General features: G+C 40.4%; 5 protein-coding genes across 5 annotated transcripts; 1 reads left to right on the top strand and 4 right to left on the bottom strand.

The window, feature by feature from the left end:
• Positions 1-335: 335 nt before the first annotated feature.
• BATDEDRAFT_24602 (uncharacterized protein) lies at positions 336-3,581 on the top strand (the record flags this gene model as incomplete). Its single annotated transcript, XM_006678436.1, has 2 exons — positions 336-1,051; positions 2,936-3,581. 2 exons carry the CDS (start codon positions 336-338, stop codon positions 3,579-3,581), a joined length of 1,362 nt encoding a protein of 453 aa, XP_006678499.1.
• Positions 3,582-4,025: 444 nt separating this feature from the next.
• BATDEDRAFT_11195 (uncharacterized protein) lies at positions 4,026-4,400 on the bottom strand (the record flags this gene model as incomplete). The annotated part of the gene is made up of 1 exon (XM_006678293.1): positions 4,026-4,400. The coding sequence occupies one exon, from the start codon at positions 4,398-4,400 to the stop codon at positions 4,026-4,028; it is 375 nt and encodes a 124-aa protein (XP_006678356.1).
• A 542-nt stretch (positions 4,401-4,942) lies between these two features.
• Positions 4,943-7,017, bottom strand: BATDEDRAFT_24600 (uncharacterized protein; the record flags this gene model as incomplete). The annotated part of the gene is made up of 9 exons (XM_006678435.1): positions 4,943-5,238; positions 5,380-5,413; positions 5,497-5,677; positions 5,754-5,830; positions 5,898-6,021; positions 6,113-6,225; positions 6,331-6,487; positions 6,623-6,841; positions 6,923-7,017. 9 exons carry the CDS (start codon positions 7,015-7,017, stop codon positions 4,943-4,945), a joined length of 1,296 nt encoding a protein of 431 aa, XP_006678498.1.
• Positions 7,018-7,276: 259 nt separating this feature from the next.
• Positions 7,277-9,256, bottom strand: BATDEDRAFT_88065 (uncharacterized protein; the record flags this gene model as incomplete). The annotated part of the gene is made up of 6 exons (XM_006678612.1): positions 7,277-7,738; positions 7,838-7,949; positions 8,089-8,420; positions 8,528-9,016; positions 9,123-9,187; positions 9,250-9,256. 6 exons carry the CDS (start codon positions 9,254-9,256, stop codon positions 7,403-7,405), a joined length of 1,341 nt encoding a protein of 446 aa, XP_006678675.1. The 3' UTR covers positions 7,277-7,402.
• Positions 9,257-9,728: 472 nt separating this feature from the next.
• On the bottom strand, positions 9,729-14,497 carry BATDEDRAFT_88064 (uncharacterized protein). Its single transcript, XM_006678611.1, has 4 exons — positions 14,387-14,497; positions 13,433-13,882; positions 10,376-12,642; positions 9,729-10,296 (listed from the first exon to the last, which is right to left on the bottom strand). The coding sequence occupies exons 2-4, from the start codon at positions 13,783-13,785 to the stop codon at positions 10,223-10,225; spliced, it is 2,694 nt and encodes an 897-aa protein (XP_006678674.1). The 5' UTR covers positions 13,786-13,882; positions 14,387-14,497; the 3' UTR covers positions 9,729-10,222.
• Between the last annotated feature and the right edge of the window lie 137 nt (positions 14,498-14,634).

Raw genomic sequence — 14,634 nt, 5'->3', positions numbered from 1 at the left:
GCTAGTCTTACCAGCCATGTCTGAGCTATTTTGGTTGAAAAAATTGAACTTGAAAATTCGTCAAAATGCAGGTTTCTGTGAATTCATATCAAGCAGCAGATAAAATTCTGGATTGGCAGGATTTGATCATCTATCGAATTGGTGAAAAAATAGTCATTTTACAGGTAAACTATATTCTCAATTGATTAATATTCCAATTGTGTTTAGAGAGAATCGATTGACTGCTGTTATAATGCAGAATACGTACATGTCTGTAAATGCTGGAGATGGACTTCAAACTTGAAAGTTTATTTTTCAGTCTACAAAGTTTCAGTTTACTCGAGTAAACTTTTGGCATGGACCCTCCATCAGATGGCGATTTGTCTACCAGCAACAGTAAAGGCAACACCCCACATGAGAGTATAAAAGAGAGCGGATCTGACGCTTACAAACAACCATCAGCAGCACAGTCTCGTCAAAGGTCTTTTAATGAAAGCACTTTACCAAAACTCCAAGACACAACATCCCAACCATTGCAGCAACGTCAAAAGTCCTCAAATAGCGCGACTGATTCACCACTGCCCAACCTTTATCCATTTGAAAATAAACAAGACACTGATGCATCCAAGGTATCAGTAAAGCCGAATACATCCAAAAATGCTGAATATACGGTCGAAGAAGTTTATTCAAGCGAGATAATGCCCATAGCAGCATCGCCAGCATCTGCTGAATCTATCTCGTCACCAAAACACGATGCAAATCCCACACTCGGCACTACTGTGCCAACTACAACTCAAGAGTCAGGTCGTATAGACAATATCCTTGTTGTGTTTACCAATGAAAAAAATGCATACGAGCAAGAGTTTGCTCAGATGGAAGCAGAATTTCACGCTATTCATGCAGAAGCCGATCCAAACGCCGATATTTTCTTTCGTTTTTTATCTGAATACAAAAAAGTGTTTGTGGCCTTGTCTCATTCAAAAAGTCATGCTTATGAGCTTGGAGACCAGTTTATTGCCGTGCAGCGCGAGTGTTTAAATAATGACCAATTGCAAGTGGATGGTGTCAAAACGTTGGACCATGATCAACAAACACTGAAAACATTAAAGGTACAGATAAAAAGAGCTGAGCAGATGTTTGAACAGAGTTTGCATCGAGAGGAAGTAGCCAAAAATGATCAAAGACAAATCAAAAACGATATTATCAGTTTGACTGCTACTATCAAGCAAGGCGTCGGATTGAGTGCTATACAAGAACGAACCATTAATGAACTCATTGCATCCAAGGAGCAAATGACCAAAGATCTTGAGCTTGAATTGAATCGTATTGTCATGCTACGTAACGGACTGACTGAAATCTCCGAGGAAATCAAAATGGCAGAGAATCTCAAGCGTGATTTTGAAAAGGAAATATTTATTCTCAAGGACAAGAACTCGAGCAAAAAACTAGAAATCGACAACGAGCTACGTGGAAAAGAAAGATTAGAGAGAGAATTGCGAGAGCTTCGGACGATTGTCACGGTAAAATCACAGGAAGTCCAGGGAAAGCAGGATGCTGTCAATCGTGCAACTGAAGACATGGTTGTAATTGAAGGACATATCAAACAGCAGCGGCAACAAATTGAAAAACTGCTACGTGATCAGGAATCTCTTGGAACCCGGACAGTAAAGCTTCAGCAAGATTACGATGAGCAAATGAGCCAAACATCTCAGATTATGGACGAAAACGAAACTACCATGAACGACTTGAAAATCAAAGAAAGAGAATTAGCTAATCATCGAGCAGAGATTAAAAAAGTAACTCGCATCAAGGAGGTGTTGCTGAAAAAGAATCGCATGTTGGAACATATAAAAGTGCAGGCAGAGTTGGAACGCAAAGTGATTCGTGCAGAGACGGATACGCTTATGGTTACCGTTGATCGGCTGCATCGGCAGGTGGAATCCATGCGCAAAAATATTGACGATTTGTCTCGTGAAAAAGACATTTTGTCTGGCACGTTTCTCAAGACGCAAAACGAGACACAAAAAATCACCAATTTGATTGTTTTGCAAAAGCAGCAGCGATACAATATTGAGCTTGAGATTGCACAGTATCGCAAGGAATCATTAGAATTGCATAGAGAAGCTAAGCGACTTGCGGTAGAACGAGATAAATATGTCGCCGAGGCAATTGCCTTGCAAGAGCAATGTGTTTATGGTCTTCGCGAACTGAAAAACATGGAATTCAAGATATTTGAAAACAAACGACAGCTGGCAACATCAGAAGCCAAATACAAACATCAACAGAATCTCTACGAAGCAGTTCAAAGTGAGCGAAATCTTCATGCAAAACATCTGATTGAGTCTCAAGGTGAAATTGCCGAAATGAAGCGAAAGCTCAAGATTATGAATTTCCAGATTAATGGATACAAGGATGATTTGAATTCCAAAGATGCTACTTTGGCCAAAGAGAATACTGAGCATATCAAACTCAAACGTGATATGGACATGATCAGGGATGAAATCAAGACTCTCAAAAACCAAAACGAGTTAGCTCAAGTTTACATACGTGGCCAAATAGCTGAGCAAGCTAAATTGAATCTATTTGTAAAAGAAGCAGAGGTTGAGCGGTCAAGACAGGAAAACGCTCTTCATGTGCTTGTTAGTGAGCGTGATAATCTCTCTTCTCAGCTGATTCGACGTAACGACGAGCTAACAAGTGCCTATGATAAAATCAAAACAAAGCAGTTGGAGCTATTGCGTGGCGAAATGTATTATCAGAAAAAACTTTGTACAATTCGTGCACTCCAAGTCCAGATCCACGAGTTACGACATGATTCTGAAAATCTTGCTCAAAAAACCTCGGGTATCAAACTGATGCGAAAATCTGTTGTCAAGTTGCAAAATGAGTTGACGCAGGAGCAAACTCGCATTACGGCTTTAGAGCAAGAACTTGAAAATCCCATCAATGTACACAGATGGAGAAAACTTGAAGGCAGCAACCCTAAAGCATTTGATATGATTCAGCTTCTTCACACATTGCAAAAAAAGTTGATTACTAAAACCAAGGAAGATAAAGAGAAAAAAGAATTCATCAAGATCCAGGAAGAGCTTTATCTTCATCTGAAAAATATGCTCATGAAGCAAGTTGGTCCAGAAGCATTGGAACAGATTGAGGAGCTGGAGACTCAATTCAAAAATAAAAGCAGACAACTCCGACATATGGATACTGAACTCAATATGTATCAGGCGCAGGTACGGGAATATAAGTACACTATTGGACAGCTAGATGCATCCTTGGCAGCACACAAAAAGCAATTTCTATCTCTCTATCATAAGAGAGTCGACGCGATTCGGAATGGAGCTTCAGTGTCTATACAGGCTATTCCTCACTCTGCAGATAAGATCAATCTGCCAATGCTTCCAGAAAAACCCCAAAGTGCATCACAACAGAATCTTCAATTCACGGCGGACATGCAACTTCAAGACAGTACTCTAGCACCAGATGAAGTGCATGACATGAACAGCGCTCAAGCCATTACCGATTCGATCACTGAACCGCAGGAACAGCTTGTTGTAGCATCAGCTGCAGAGATTCCTAATTTGGGCACGATAACTATTTGAACTGCTTGACAATAAATATCTGATTGAATTCTTTCTATTCACAGTATAGGCTTAAATAGCACTATTCCAAGTCCTCACACCTGCACACCGCGCAGAATATAAACAATCACTAAATAAATAGAATGGATGTGTAAACCACTTTTTGTATTTCAACATCAAATTAGGCACTGTCCGGACATTATTGAGCAGTAGTGCGAGCACCACGGCCGACACCGCCACGCTATACAACAACAATAGACAAAACAGGTCAGACACGCAATGACAATGGTGTAGTGGGATCTCTAAATAGCATCAAACTTACGAATTCGGGCTTGTAGTCACCGGCAGCACCTTCTTTCTTCTCGCCATCATCACGACGACGATACTCACCATCACCTCGGGGAGTGTATTCACGGTGAGGACGATCACCGTCTATATTGTAGAAAAGATAGATGCATGAGTATTTTATAAAAATACAAACCATTTGGAATAGCAAAGGTGTAATTGAATCCAACTAAACATACCATGACGAGATGGGCGAGTGCCAACTGACTTTGTGGTCTTGATGAAGGTACGGGGCACAATTTCAACAGGAAGATGGAGATATTCACGGAGATACTCGATGCCTTCGTTGGTCAAAGAGTAGTAGTAGTATTGCCAAGAGAACTGGCTCTTGACATATCCACGGGATTCAAGAGACTGAAGAGACTTGAGAACCTGGAGGTTAGGAACATCGATCTCTTCGTGCTTGGGAAGGTTAAAGTCCTTCTTGGCAACCAAAACACCCTCTTGGAAGAGATACTGGTAGATCTTTTTACGATTGTCCTTGGAAATAAGCATGCTGGGCGATACTGTTGCCTAGATCAAGTCAATGAATCCAAATCAGCACGTTAGAAAAGCATTGGCTTTTTACAGAATACACTCAATTACAAAGAAACCAATGATCCAAGTCGTTCTATTCAGGAATTCAAGTCTCATGTCAAGATGGTCTTGCTTGGATTGTAGCAGTATGGAAATCCTGAAACCAAATCTTGTCATTGAGACAGCAGACTCAATGAAGCTTTATTGTCCAGTATTGATCCTGCTATAGCAACAAACGGACTGCAAACGAGTTGAATGCATTGACCAATATCAACCCAAAAGCCAGCTCGACTTGGACTGTTTGAAATAGCTTGCAATGTATCCAACCGCATGGATGGATTGCAAGGTACAATGCATGTTTACTGATGGATGGATGCATGAGATGAACAGACGATTGCTTGGTCTCACCTATGAGTTGATGCACTGTGCAGAGTCAAGTTGTTTGGCTGTTCAAAGGCAAGTTCACGTCTTGAAACACGTGACATAAAACTGGACTAAATCAAGTTTATTTTTGATGAATTTTAAACCACTGCTGGATCTGGACTACTTTCCACCTTGTCAAGTGTATTCTTTTGTTCAGAAACGAGTTTTCCCTTTCCACCTCGTTTGGTCTTTTTTTTGGGTGGCTGGGCATCGTCGCTTTCTTTCATTGTTCCATTCTTTGGCTTGAATGCCTCTTTGGGATTCTGTCGTTTCTTTCCAGCAGCAAACACTTCATCGCGCTGCTTCTTTTGTGCATTCTTTTGATCATGGTAGCTTGAAGTTCCCGACCATTTGCGTAATTTGTGAAATTCAAAGACTAACGGCAATTCATCCACTAGTGATCGGTTTGTTTAAAATGTGGCAAAATACTTGTTAGTCTTGATCAAGAAATGATCATTTAATCAACTTTAAGATACACAATAATGGTTAGAAACAAAAAACTTGCCTGTTTCTGTGACATAATTTCTGATGTTACTCAGCAGATTGTGGGTAGAAATCAATGCAGTATACTACATAGTTGTACAACATAGAATCTAGTCAATTTAAACCAATCAAAAGACAAATGCTGACGGATAAAAGCACAGTTTACTACCTTTTCATCTATATATTCTGAAATGTAAACAGAAGGTTCATTATCTGGAGCAACAACCGACATCCACAGTTTTCCGCTACGATCAAAGCAAATGTCTACAGGATGGTGGATGGTTTCTAAACTCTGCTTAATGACCAGCTTGCGCTCATTTGATGCATCAATGATAAGCACAGTATTAAGACTAAATGAGTTATACATTGAAGCGTTGTCAGCTACGCGATATGATAAACTCAATCACAACTAAAAGTGGTACATACTGTTCAAAAATTACCGCAATGAGCTTAAAAGTATGGCAATACTCAATACTTAGAACACTAGTATTTTTCATGTCAACCTTTTGAATATTTAATTATTTTAAATTAGAAACAATCAAGTTAAAAGTGCGTTATAAATAGACTTACCTTATCATCCAGAACGGTCAGCTTTTGCAAAATAGTTCCAGCCAGATAGTCCCAGACAATCAGAAATGGATCACCACCACCAGAAACTACAACATTCGAAAGTACCAATATACGAGAGATAAACCTGATTAGATTCCAAATTAAATAAAACTCGTGTTAGTACACTGTAAATCCAAAAACATGACAAGTTGCCCAATCTACAATTTTAAACTCACTGTTCGTGTCCAAGGCAGAATCGCTCAATATCAAATGCGTGTGGGTATTTGGATACTCTAATCTTTTCATCTCTATCAGCAGTGATGATATACTTTCCATCTTGCGACCAAGACTATTATATAAAAAATGATTTGGGGGTAATAAAAGTGCATTCATAAACAGTTAGTCATTTCAAATAGGATATTCTAATCAGCAATCCAATCGTTACTGTACATACCATGTCGGTAAGCATTGAAACATGTCCAAGAATCAACTCTGCTGGCTTTTTGGGATCTTCCACAGCATTGCGATACACATCTCCAAATTTATCTCCAAGAAACACATATTCTCCACATGGACTGAACAGAATGCATTGGGTTTTCTTGATAATCGGTCTATTGCATTAGATTCAGTAATCAATACAGCGGTATAAATATGTGTTAGTCTGTATTCAAAATACCATCACAAATCGGGCAGCCAATTCTGAAAATCCAGTTGTAGATTATTGGACCAATAAAGTCAAGACCCACCTTGTATTTAGCAGATTCCATGATTTTCCTGGAATTCTTCGCCATAGCTGCATATCCTTGTTATTGTTGGTGATTGCAAGAGTATTGGATGATTGATGCCATCCAATACCACTGATGGACTGATTGAAAAGAAGATTTTGAGAAATCCATTCTGCATCAGGATACTGATCAGTTACTTCCTTTTCAGTAGCTCCTACAGCTGCCAAAATGGATCCATTGCTATAGATTTAACGATCATTAGTAATCATTTGGATTTTCAAATTCAGATATTCGAGTAGATTGCATTCAAGACTGACATACTTTGAATCAACTAGCAAAAACTTGGACCCAGAAACAAAAAGCAAATTGTCTCCAGTGGTTGAGCTGACAATTTTATGGAATGGGCATTTGGGCATCTTCGCACTTGACTGATATTCGAATTGGATTTCAAATAAAAATACATTTTCGCATTTACTGATGAAATCAGTTCATATCACGTGATGAGTTTGTTGGCTATCAAGAATTGTTGCCAGAATATCTAGACAAAAGTCTCGTTTCTAAAACTGCAATTTGAAAGCTAACCAATCACAATAAAAAACAGATCAACACTGTTGGAAACCCCAAGTTTCACCCCTCCATATCCACCAAAAGCATTTAAAAAGATAGTCGAGAGCTAATTAAAACAGTAAAACCATTGTATAAAACAGTACTCGTCCAAAAATATCAAATGTCTGCAATATATAGCAGGTTGTTGCAAAAAATAGTAATGGTACAAGGTGAATAAAATTCAAAAACTCCCAATCAATCCAAATCCATATCGGTGACTTCATGATTATCCGACTCAACCTCCTCAGCACTATCACCGGCTCCTCCACTCGCACCATCCGTCATATCTGCATCGCGTAAATCTTCAATATTGGATCCAATATCTTCGTACTCATCTTCATCACTACTCGACAATTCGCAATAGAATGCCCAAGGTCCAGCTACACGCCCAACTTCATCTACAGCTTCCTTTCGAAACACATCACGAATGGTTTTCGAGTCTGTCATGATCGACTCCATGTTGTCAATGGTAGCATAAAACGCATTCATCGAGTCGCCTGGACCCTGTAAATCAATTGGCTTTACATTTTCCTTGAAATAACCAAGGTTACATTGAAATAGGCAAAGTAAATTAAACCGTCAGTATACAAAATGCTTGGCATTGTATTATAGATCATTGACATATCTTACATATGATTTAGAACGAGCAAGAATGTCTTGTTCACAAGCAGTAGCAATTTCAGCAGCCAATTGTTGCTGCATTATCCATTGCTCATTTAGCAATCTGCGTTTAGATACATCACTAAAACACGAAAATATACAAAAACACAATCAATTATTTAAATAAAATTGTTAATTAATTGCCATTTATAGCTGATAGTCACAACTTCAAGCCGTTATCTAGTGTGCATGCCCAATAGTAAAAATGAAAGCTTACAAACCTAGTTTCACCAAAATCACCGCCATCTAAATTAGATCGTTTTGGTTCTCCGTTATGATCTACACTGGCCTCTTTAGGATTGACCTTTCCTGAAATAGCATCCTTGCGTGCTTTTTCGGCCTTTTCAATCGCCTCGACCTGCTTGCGTCTCTCTTGAGCTTCCTTTTCTGGATTCCGCAACGATTTATGATGATCCCAAGCACTGTCAAGAACAGAATCGTAACGAGGTTTACGTGGGGGGAGCACAGGTGGAGTTGGATTTGCATTGAAATTCTGCCCAGTTATATCCTCCTTCACCACAGTAGAAGCCAGGAGCGCTTCGGTATGAATAAACTATCTCACCAGCAAATAAAATCAATATTATATCTCCATATTGCAATTTCTAAAAGCATTTCAAACTATAGTTTGAAAATAAAATAAAAGACTGTGCCTTTACTTACACTGGAGCTGCGACGATTTAGGCTTGAATTTGATCCTTTTGAAAAAAATCCTGATGCACCGGATTTAGTCAATGATGGACGGTGAGAGAATTTACCTGGTTGACCCGTGGTGGTAGATCCACCAGTCCAAGCAGTGACATCGCCCTTTTCAACACGAAACTCGGCTTTAGATCCTTTGGTGGTATGTGGGCGAGCAGCCACGGGTACAGAGGTTGCAGGCGCAGAACAAACATTCACTGAACTTGCATTACTGGCTATAGTTTCTGGGGGTTGTGTTGTAGTATTGTCTACATCACCCGTCGCGAGGTATGGGTTGCGTATCAACAGCACCGGCCGTGATTTATTTGGTGATGCTTCGCTTTTTTCAAGTGATGGTGCTAAAGAAACCGATGAGTGTATTAAGGGTTTTTCCGGTGTGATATGAGCTGAAGCACCTGTCTCGGAATGTGAGACTGAAGTTGATCTAGATCGTGTGATGGATTGCGATCGCTAAAGGGTACAGATCCCATCAAAATGTAAAGCCATAACATACCAAAGTAGGCTAGAATTTAGTACTTGCATTACACAGGTAAAATACAATTCATCAGCAACTCACAGTATGGTGAATGGTGTTTAGGGTGCCAGCAGCTTCAAAATCAGCATCACTTGCTGCTCCAATGTCTGAAAAAATATCTAAAAAACCACCACCAATTTATATTCAAAAGCAACAAGTTAGCCATCACCACACATCTAAACTGCTAAATTCAAAACGAGCTTCGTGAAAATTGCAATCTGGGCTGTTTGGGTTTGTCTGGCTTGACCACATGAATATGGACACCATGTCAAGTGACAGTTTTCAAGTATTCTTTTCAATCTATCTACTTTCTCAACACTAGGTCATTTGAATTAAATTCAACTTTTCTAATATACAATCAAGTCTAACTTTCGGCCCAATCTTCATCAGCTTTGCCAACTATACCACATCCCATCCATTCTCAAATCTAGCTTCATAGTACTGTCCAATAAGATTTTGCATAAGACACCACCCTGATCTTTTGAAAAACAAAAGTTATGAAGCTTCGAGAATGAGAATGTAAAGGGGAAAGGTAAATTTGAAAAAGATGAAAAACTGGGTAGGCATTATATCTAAGCTCATAATACACTCATGGATAGTAATACACCCCAACACAACATCAAAGATAAAATTGATAAAAAGTATGGTAATTCTGAAAATCGGGGTGGTGTCTTTTTGTTAATTGCAAGTCTTAAAGATCAGCAGAGAAAAGTATAATAGCTGGATCAAGTAGGAAAGCAAATGGGAGAAGAGAAGGCAGTGTGAGAATAGAAAGTGGAAGTAGACATAATAGTAGTAAAAGCAAAATGTAGGAAATGACAGTGTGGATCGAGAATGTGAGGGTTTGGCGATAACAGAATAGTGTAATGTGTAAAGATGAACAGGAGCGATGCAGCATCGCCTGATAAAAGCAAAGTAGTCCCAAATTCAAGTATTTACACACTACACCAAACCTGAAATTGCCCCAATATCAGAAGTTGAAATGAAAAGTTTAGATACGATCAAAAGTAGACAGGGATCGGAAAAAGAACAAGGCAGATTTTCAAAAGTTGATAAACCGCAAAAAAATCTGAGTTTGAGAATAGCCACAAGAAAAACATTTCACAAATTCTCGTCAGATATCAATCAATGCAGCAACCATATTAATAGTCACTGCCAGGACTGCGCATACCAGAACCATCAGAGTCAGACCCTGATGAGCTTGAGCTCTCATTTCCTATTTAAAACGCACGCCAATCACATTCATTAGCAACAACATAATAAAGCGTTTAAAAAATTGGAGATAAAGTGCATACCTTGCTTCATGGGTGTGATAGAAGTGGGGGGTGCGACAGTCGAAGTTTTAGCAACTTCTGTAGCAGGCTTGGAAATTGACCGCGTGTGCTTGCGAACAAACTTGTACAGTTTCCAGAGCACACTCTTGTCTAACGAATCAATATCAAGTACAATCTCCTCCTCTCCAGTCGTATTCAATTGCGCATTCTCTTTGATAATTTCAAGAACAGTGCATAAGCGCTCATGAGGAAGTAAATCAATGCTTTCACTAAGTTCCCGCTTCTGTTCATATGTGATCTCTTCGGGCTCATTTTCATCATCACTGTCATTGGGGCGTGCACGTTTCGTGATTGACCGTCTTCGATCTGGTTTAGGTGCAGGGAGTCGAGTCCGAGAACGTGACTTTGCAGAAGATTGAGCAACAGGCTCTGGAGGAGAGGCAACCTCAGCAGAGTCATGCACATGGCCGTGACTCCTACGCTTGCGTTTCTTATTTCGCTTATCAGTGAGCATTTGCAATTGAGTGTTTAGCAAATTTAATTGGGTCTGGAGCATCTCAATGTGCTGAGTGTCAGCATCTTCCTCGGATGATGAATCCGTATCATCGTAACGCGATTTTGAACCAGAGCCTATTGCAGATGCAGAAGCAGGCGTATAAGCAGCGGACAATGGTTTTCCGTGTCTAGAAGGTTTTTGCGTTTTAGCCTGGTCATGCTGAGCCGATTGAAAGGGAGCCTTGGCAGCAGTCGGTGGTTTTGCAGTTGGCGTAAATGCTGACATTGCCTGATTTGCTGGCCTTGATGCAGGGGTTGGTGTAGATGTGGGGTAAATAGAGGATGCGTGAGGACGATGAGAAGATGTGTGAGGAGTAGTCGAAAAGGCAGATTTCGTTTTTTGGAGTTTGGCAGCGGATTCATCATGCTGCGCCAAAAACGATGCCTTTTCTGTCCATTTGTTATTAAAAGCACCTTCAAGCCTTTTACCCAAATTGTATACATCAGTGCCAGGTGGATTAAATGTGTAGCAATTATTCAACATCAGACGCATATCCGCCTCAAACTCGGATGCATGCTCGTAATCTCCATTATCAAGTTTTTTGCGCATAGTTGACAAGTCCATGGGTCGAGTGATGATGGACCGATAATGGGGAATGCCCAAGGCAATTGGATCTACAGGAACAAGAAAGGGTAGATTGTATGGAGAATGATGCTTTTTTGAAAGTTCGCGCTGAATGTAAGAGCAGAACTTGAGTTCTGGAGACACCTTGCGAGGTTTGTTTTTTTTGCTAGCACTTGGTGTTTGTTCCCGAGTAAGAGAATGCTGTTCTCTCTTTGGACGATTTTCACCACCAGTGAGAGATTCCCGATGAGGTGGTTTTGGTTTACGATCGACGGGTGGACGAAAAGTAAGCGGAAGTTTCTCCAACTCCTTGTGATACCAAGCCTGCAAGTTTTTCGCCATGACTGATACCTGAGAGTCGGCACCATTGAATGTGTAGCAGTTGTTGAACATGAGTTCAAAATCCGCCTTGATAGTAGCAACATCAGAGTATCCCTTGTTTTGCAATTTTTTGTCAATTGTGGAAATATCCATGGGCTGTTTAATGACTGTGGAGTAGGTTGGAATATTAAGAGCAATTGGATCAACAGGAACAAGAAAAATAACAGCGTCTTTACGTTTTCTCATGTTACGAGTCAAACCTGAAAACCATTTGATTTGATCTTTAAACAGCAACAACGAATCTGTTGCCATGTTTGAAGCTGCGTGTTCGCCAGAAAAGGGCAATTTGGAATCTAAAAATGACTCTGATTTAGTTATAGCAGTATTATTAGATTGAACAGACGTGGACTGATACGGAGATGTAAAATCGACAGAACCCTGACGCTCATGATCGTCATTGTCGTGGCCATTCATTGACTGATTATCCATTTGATGGCTGTACGATCCATCATACATTGAAGCGTCATCGGCAAAACTAGTTGCAGATGGGGTGTGATGCATGTTATGAGTGTGGTGATTTCCCATAGTTGAACTCATATCCGTGGCAGGTGTAGTATGGGCGATATCTCCCAATGAAGCAAAAGAAGCTGGTAGCGCATCAGATTCCAGGGAATATGTACCATTGAAGCCATTTGTAGCGGGATGGGGTTGTATAGTTGAAGATGGGTTCATTATAGGCTTTGGATAATCAGCACCGAGCAAAGGAGCAGATGCCTGCATAACAGGTTGCAGGGCAGTAGTTGTATGAAATCCTAACATTGAGCTATTTTCTTGCTCTTGCATGCTACTTTGAAACCGGATGGTGTATAGTATGATGATTTTAGCAACAAAAACATATAAATATACGACAAATTAGTAAAACAGGTTTTTGAAAATGCAGAATGCCATTGACAAGTGGATGAGATGGTAACAAGACATGGTTCAAAACAAAAAAATGGAAAAGGCGAATTTGGAAAATTGCAATTCAGCATGTCCGATGTTCACATGCATGGCCAACCAAATGAAAATAACCAAGTGTAAAGCGACAGTCTTAATCTATCCACAATTCACTCGGTCACTTTAAATCAGATTCTGCGCACAATAGAGTATGAAGAGATTGGCAAGTAAAAGTCAAGACAATGAACAGGTGTTCAAGACCACTATTGAACTAGACCACATATACTGGATTGGCCAGAGATAAACGGCAGGCCAGACAGTTTGAAGACACAAGTCTGCAAGTGATGAAATATAACCAATCGGAACTTGAATTTTGTCCATTGCATAGTTCAAAGGTTTACAAGATACAGTGGAATAGAGTGGAAAGCAAGCACAGGGTCACACCTTGGTGAGACAGGAATAGAGAGAGATAGGCCAGAGTGCTGCTGCTGTAGGATATACACAGCAACAAGGCCTCGACAATACAAGCGAATTCAAAAGAAATCGACGGGTAGAGAGAAATTCAATACAATTTGTGACGAGTGAAAATGGGCAAAAATAAGGATTGAGCCAACTCCATGTGCATGCACAACTCGATCAATGCAGCAAACAAGTCATGGCAGAACCCTCACATCAAAACAAAACGATTAGAAACCACTCACAAGTTTATGGAAGAGGCTTCAGTCGCTGACAGTTTCTGATTCATTGTTCCAAGAGTCTCTAATGATTGGGGAGGCAGAAGCATAGGAACAGCTGCATTGCCGTTGCCTGCAGCAATAGGCTCAGTGGGTTCCTTTGGAACAGCAGAAAAAGCAGCAGCTTCAACCGTCACTGGCAGAACCGTCGTTCCTTCTGCTACAAACGGCTGTTCCTGCAAACGCTCTTCAGGCACTAGAGGTTGAAGATGTTCTGCTGTCTGAGACATGAATGACTGCTTTTGAGCAATGCTGTCTCCCTGGTGCTGCACTGGCGGCTGCTGGCCCACAACCATGGCAGTGTCTGCAGTGGTTGTCATGTCTTGGTTGATGAGTGTTGATGGAGATATGGTGAATAGCTGTTATTGAATATATAGTCGTCGTTGGTACTGGGTACTAGTCAGCTATGTCTGATTGCTGTAGTTAGCGAGTAAAGAGAAATGCAATGGTGAGTTGAAGAGGTTAAGCACACAATAAGCAATGGATTCTTCCCAACGAAATACCCTCTGCATACAATATAATCAAACGCAGTAGGCTAGAGACAGTACTGGTAAATGTCTCTGCTACTGTCCTACTGCTAGACACCTCCCAATCACCACTTCCATCACTGTTCTTTCCGCCATCCAAATGTTTCCCACACTTTTGTCCCTGCAAATATCCCTCCATCCAATCGTTTTCGTTTGCCTGATTTTGCTCGTTGCATTCCTAATTTTTCTCTTTCCTATTCTTCATGCCAACACCTCCGCCCTCCAAACTGATCAAACAGCTCGACAGCATTCACAACATGCAGAGCTGAAATAGGTAACACAGTGTGTTGCAGAAATCATATGCAGAGTGTATAGAGTGAGGGATCACTTTGATTTCCTATCTACCCAACATCCATTTGCTGGAGTTCAATTCGAGACTCAAGTAGGCACTCACCTATACAGATCACTTGTGAGTTCGGCCCGAGTATTTGCTTAAATTGTGAAAATGGCGCTTCAAAATCAAACAGAAATATCTGATGGGCCAATCAAAGGATTTGGTGGGGCTGTGTGGTTGGCAAGCGAGTATTCCGCTTCGGGTGGAACTTCAATGCCCATTGTATTTATACGAATTTTGCCGATTTACATGCCTGAGGATACGCAATTTGTTTTTTGCTGTGGGCAACACTCCAAAACAAACATGTT

The sequence above is a fragment of the Batrachochytrium dendrobatidis genome, assembly GCF_000203795.2.
Source record: "Batrachochytrium dendrobatidis JAM81 unplaced genomic scaffold BATDEscaffold_5, whole genome shotgun sequence".
Taxonomy (NCBI): domain Eukaryota; kingdom Fungi; phylum Chytridiomycota; class Chytridiomycetes; order Rhizophydiales; genus Batrachochytrium; species Batrachochytrium dendrobatidis.
This window is presented reverse-complemented; position numbering and strand designations above follow the sequence as displayed.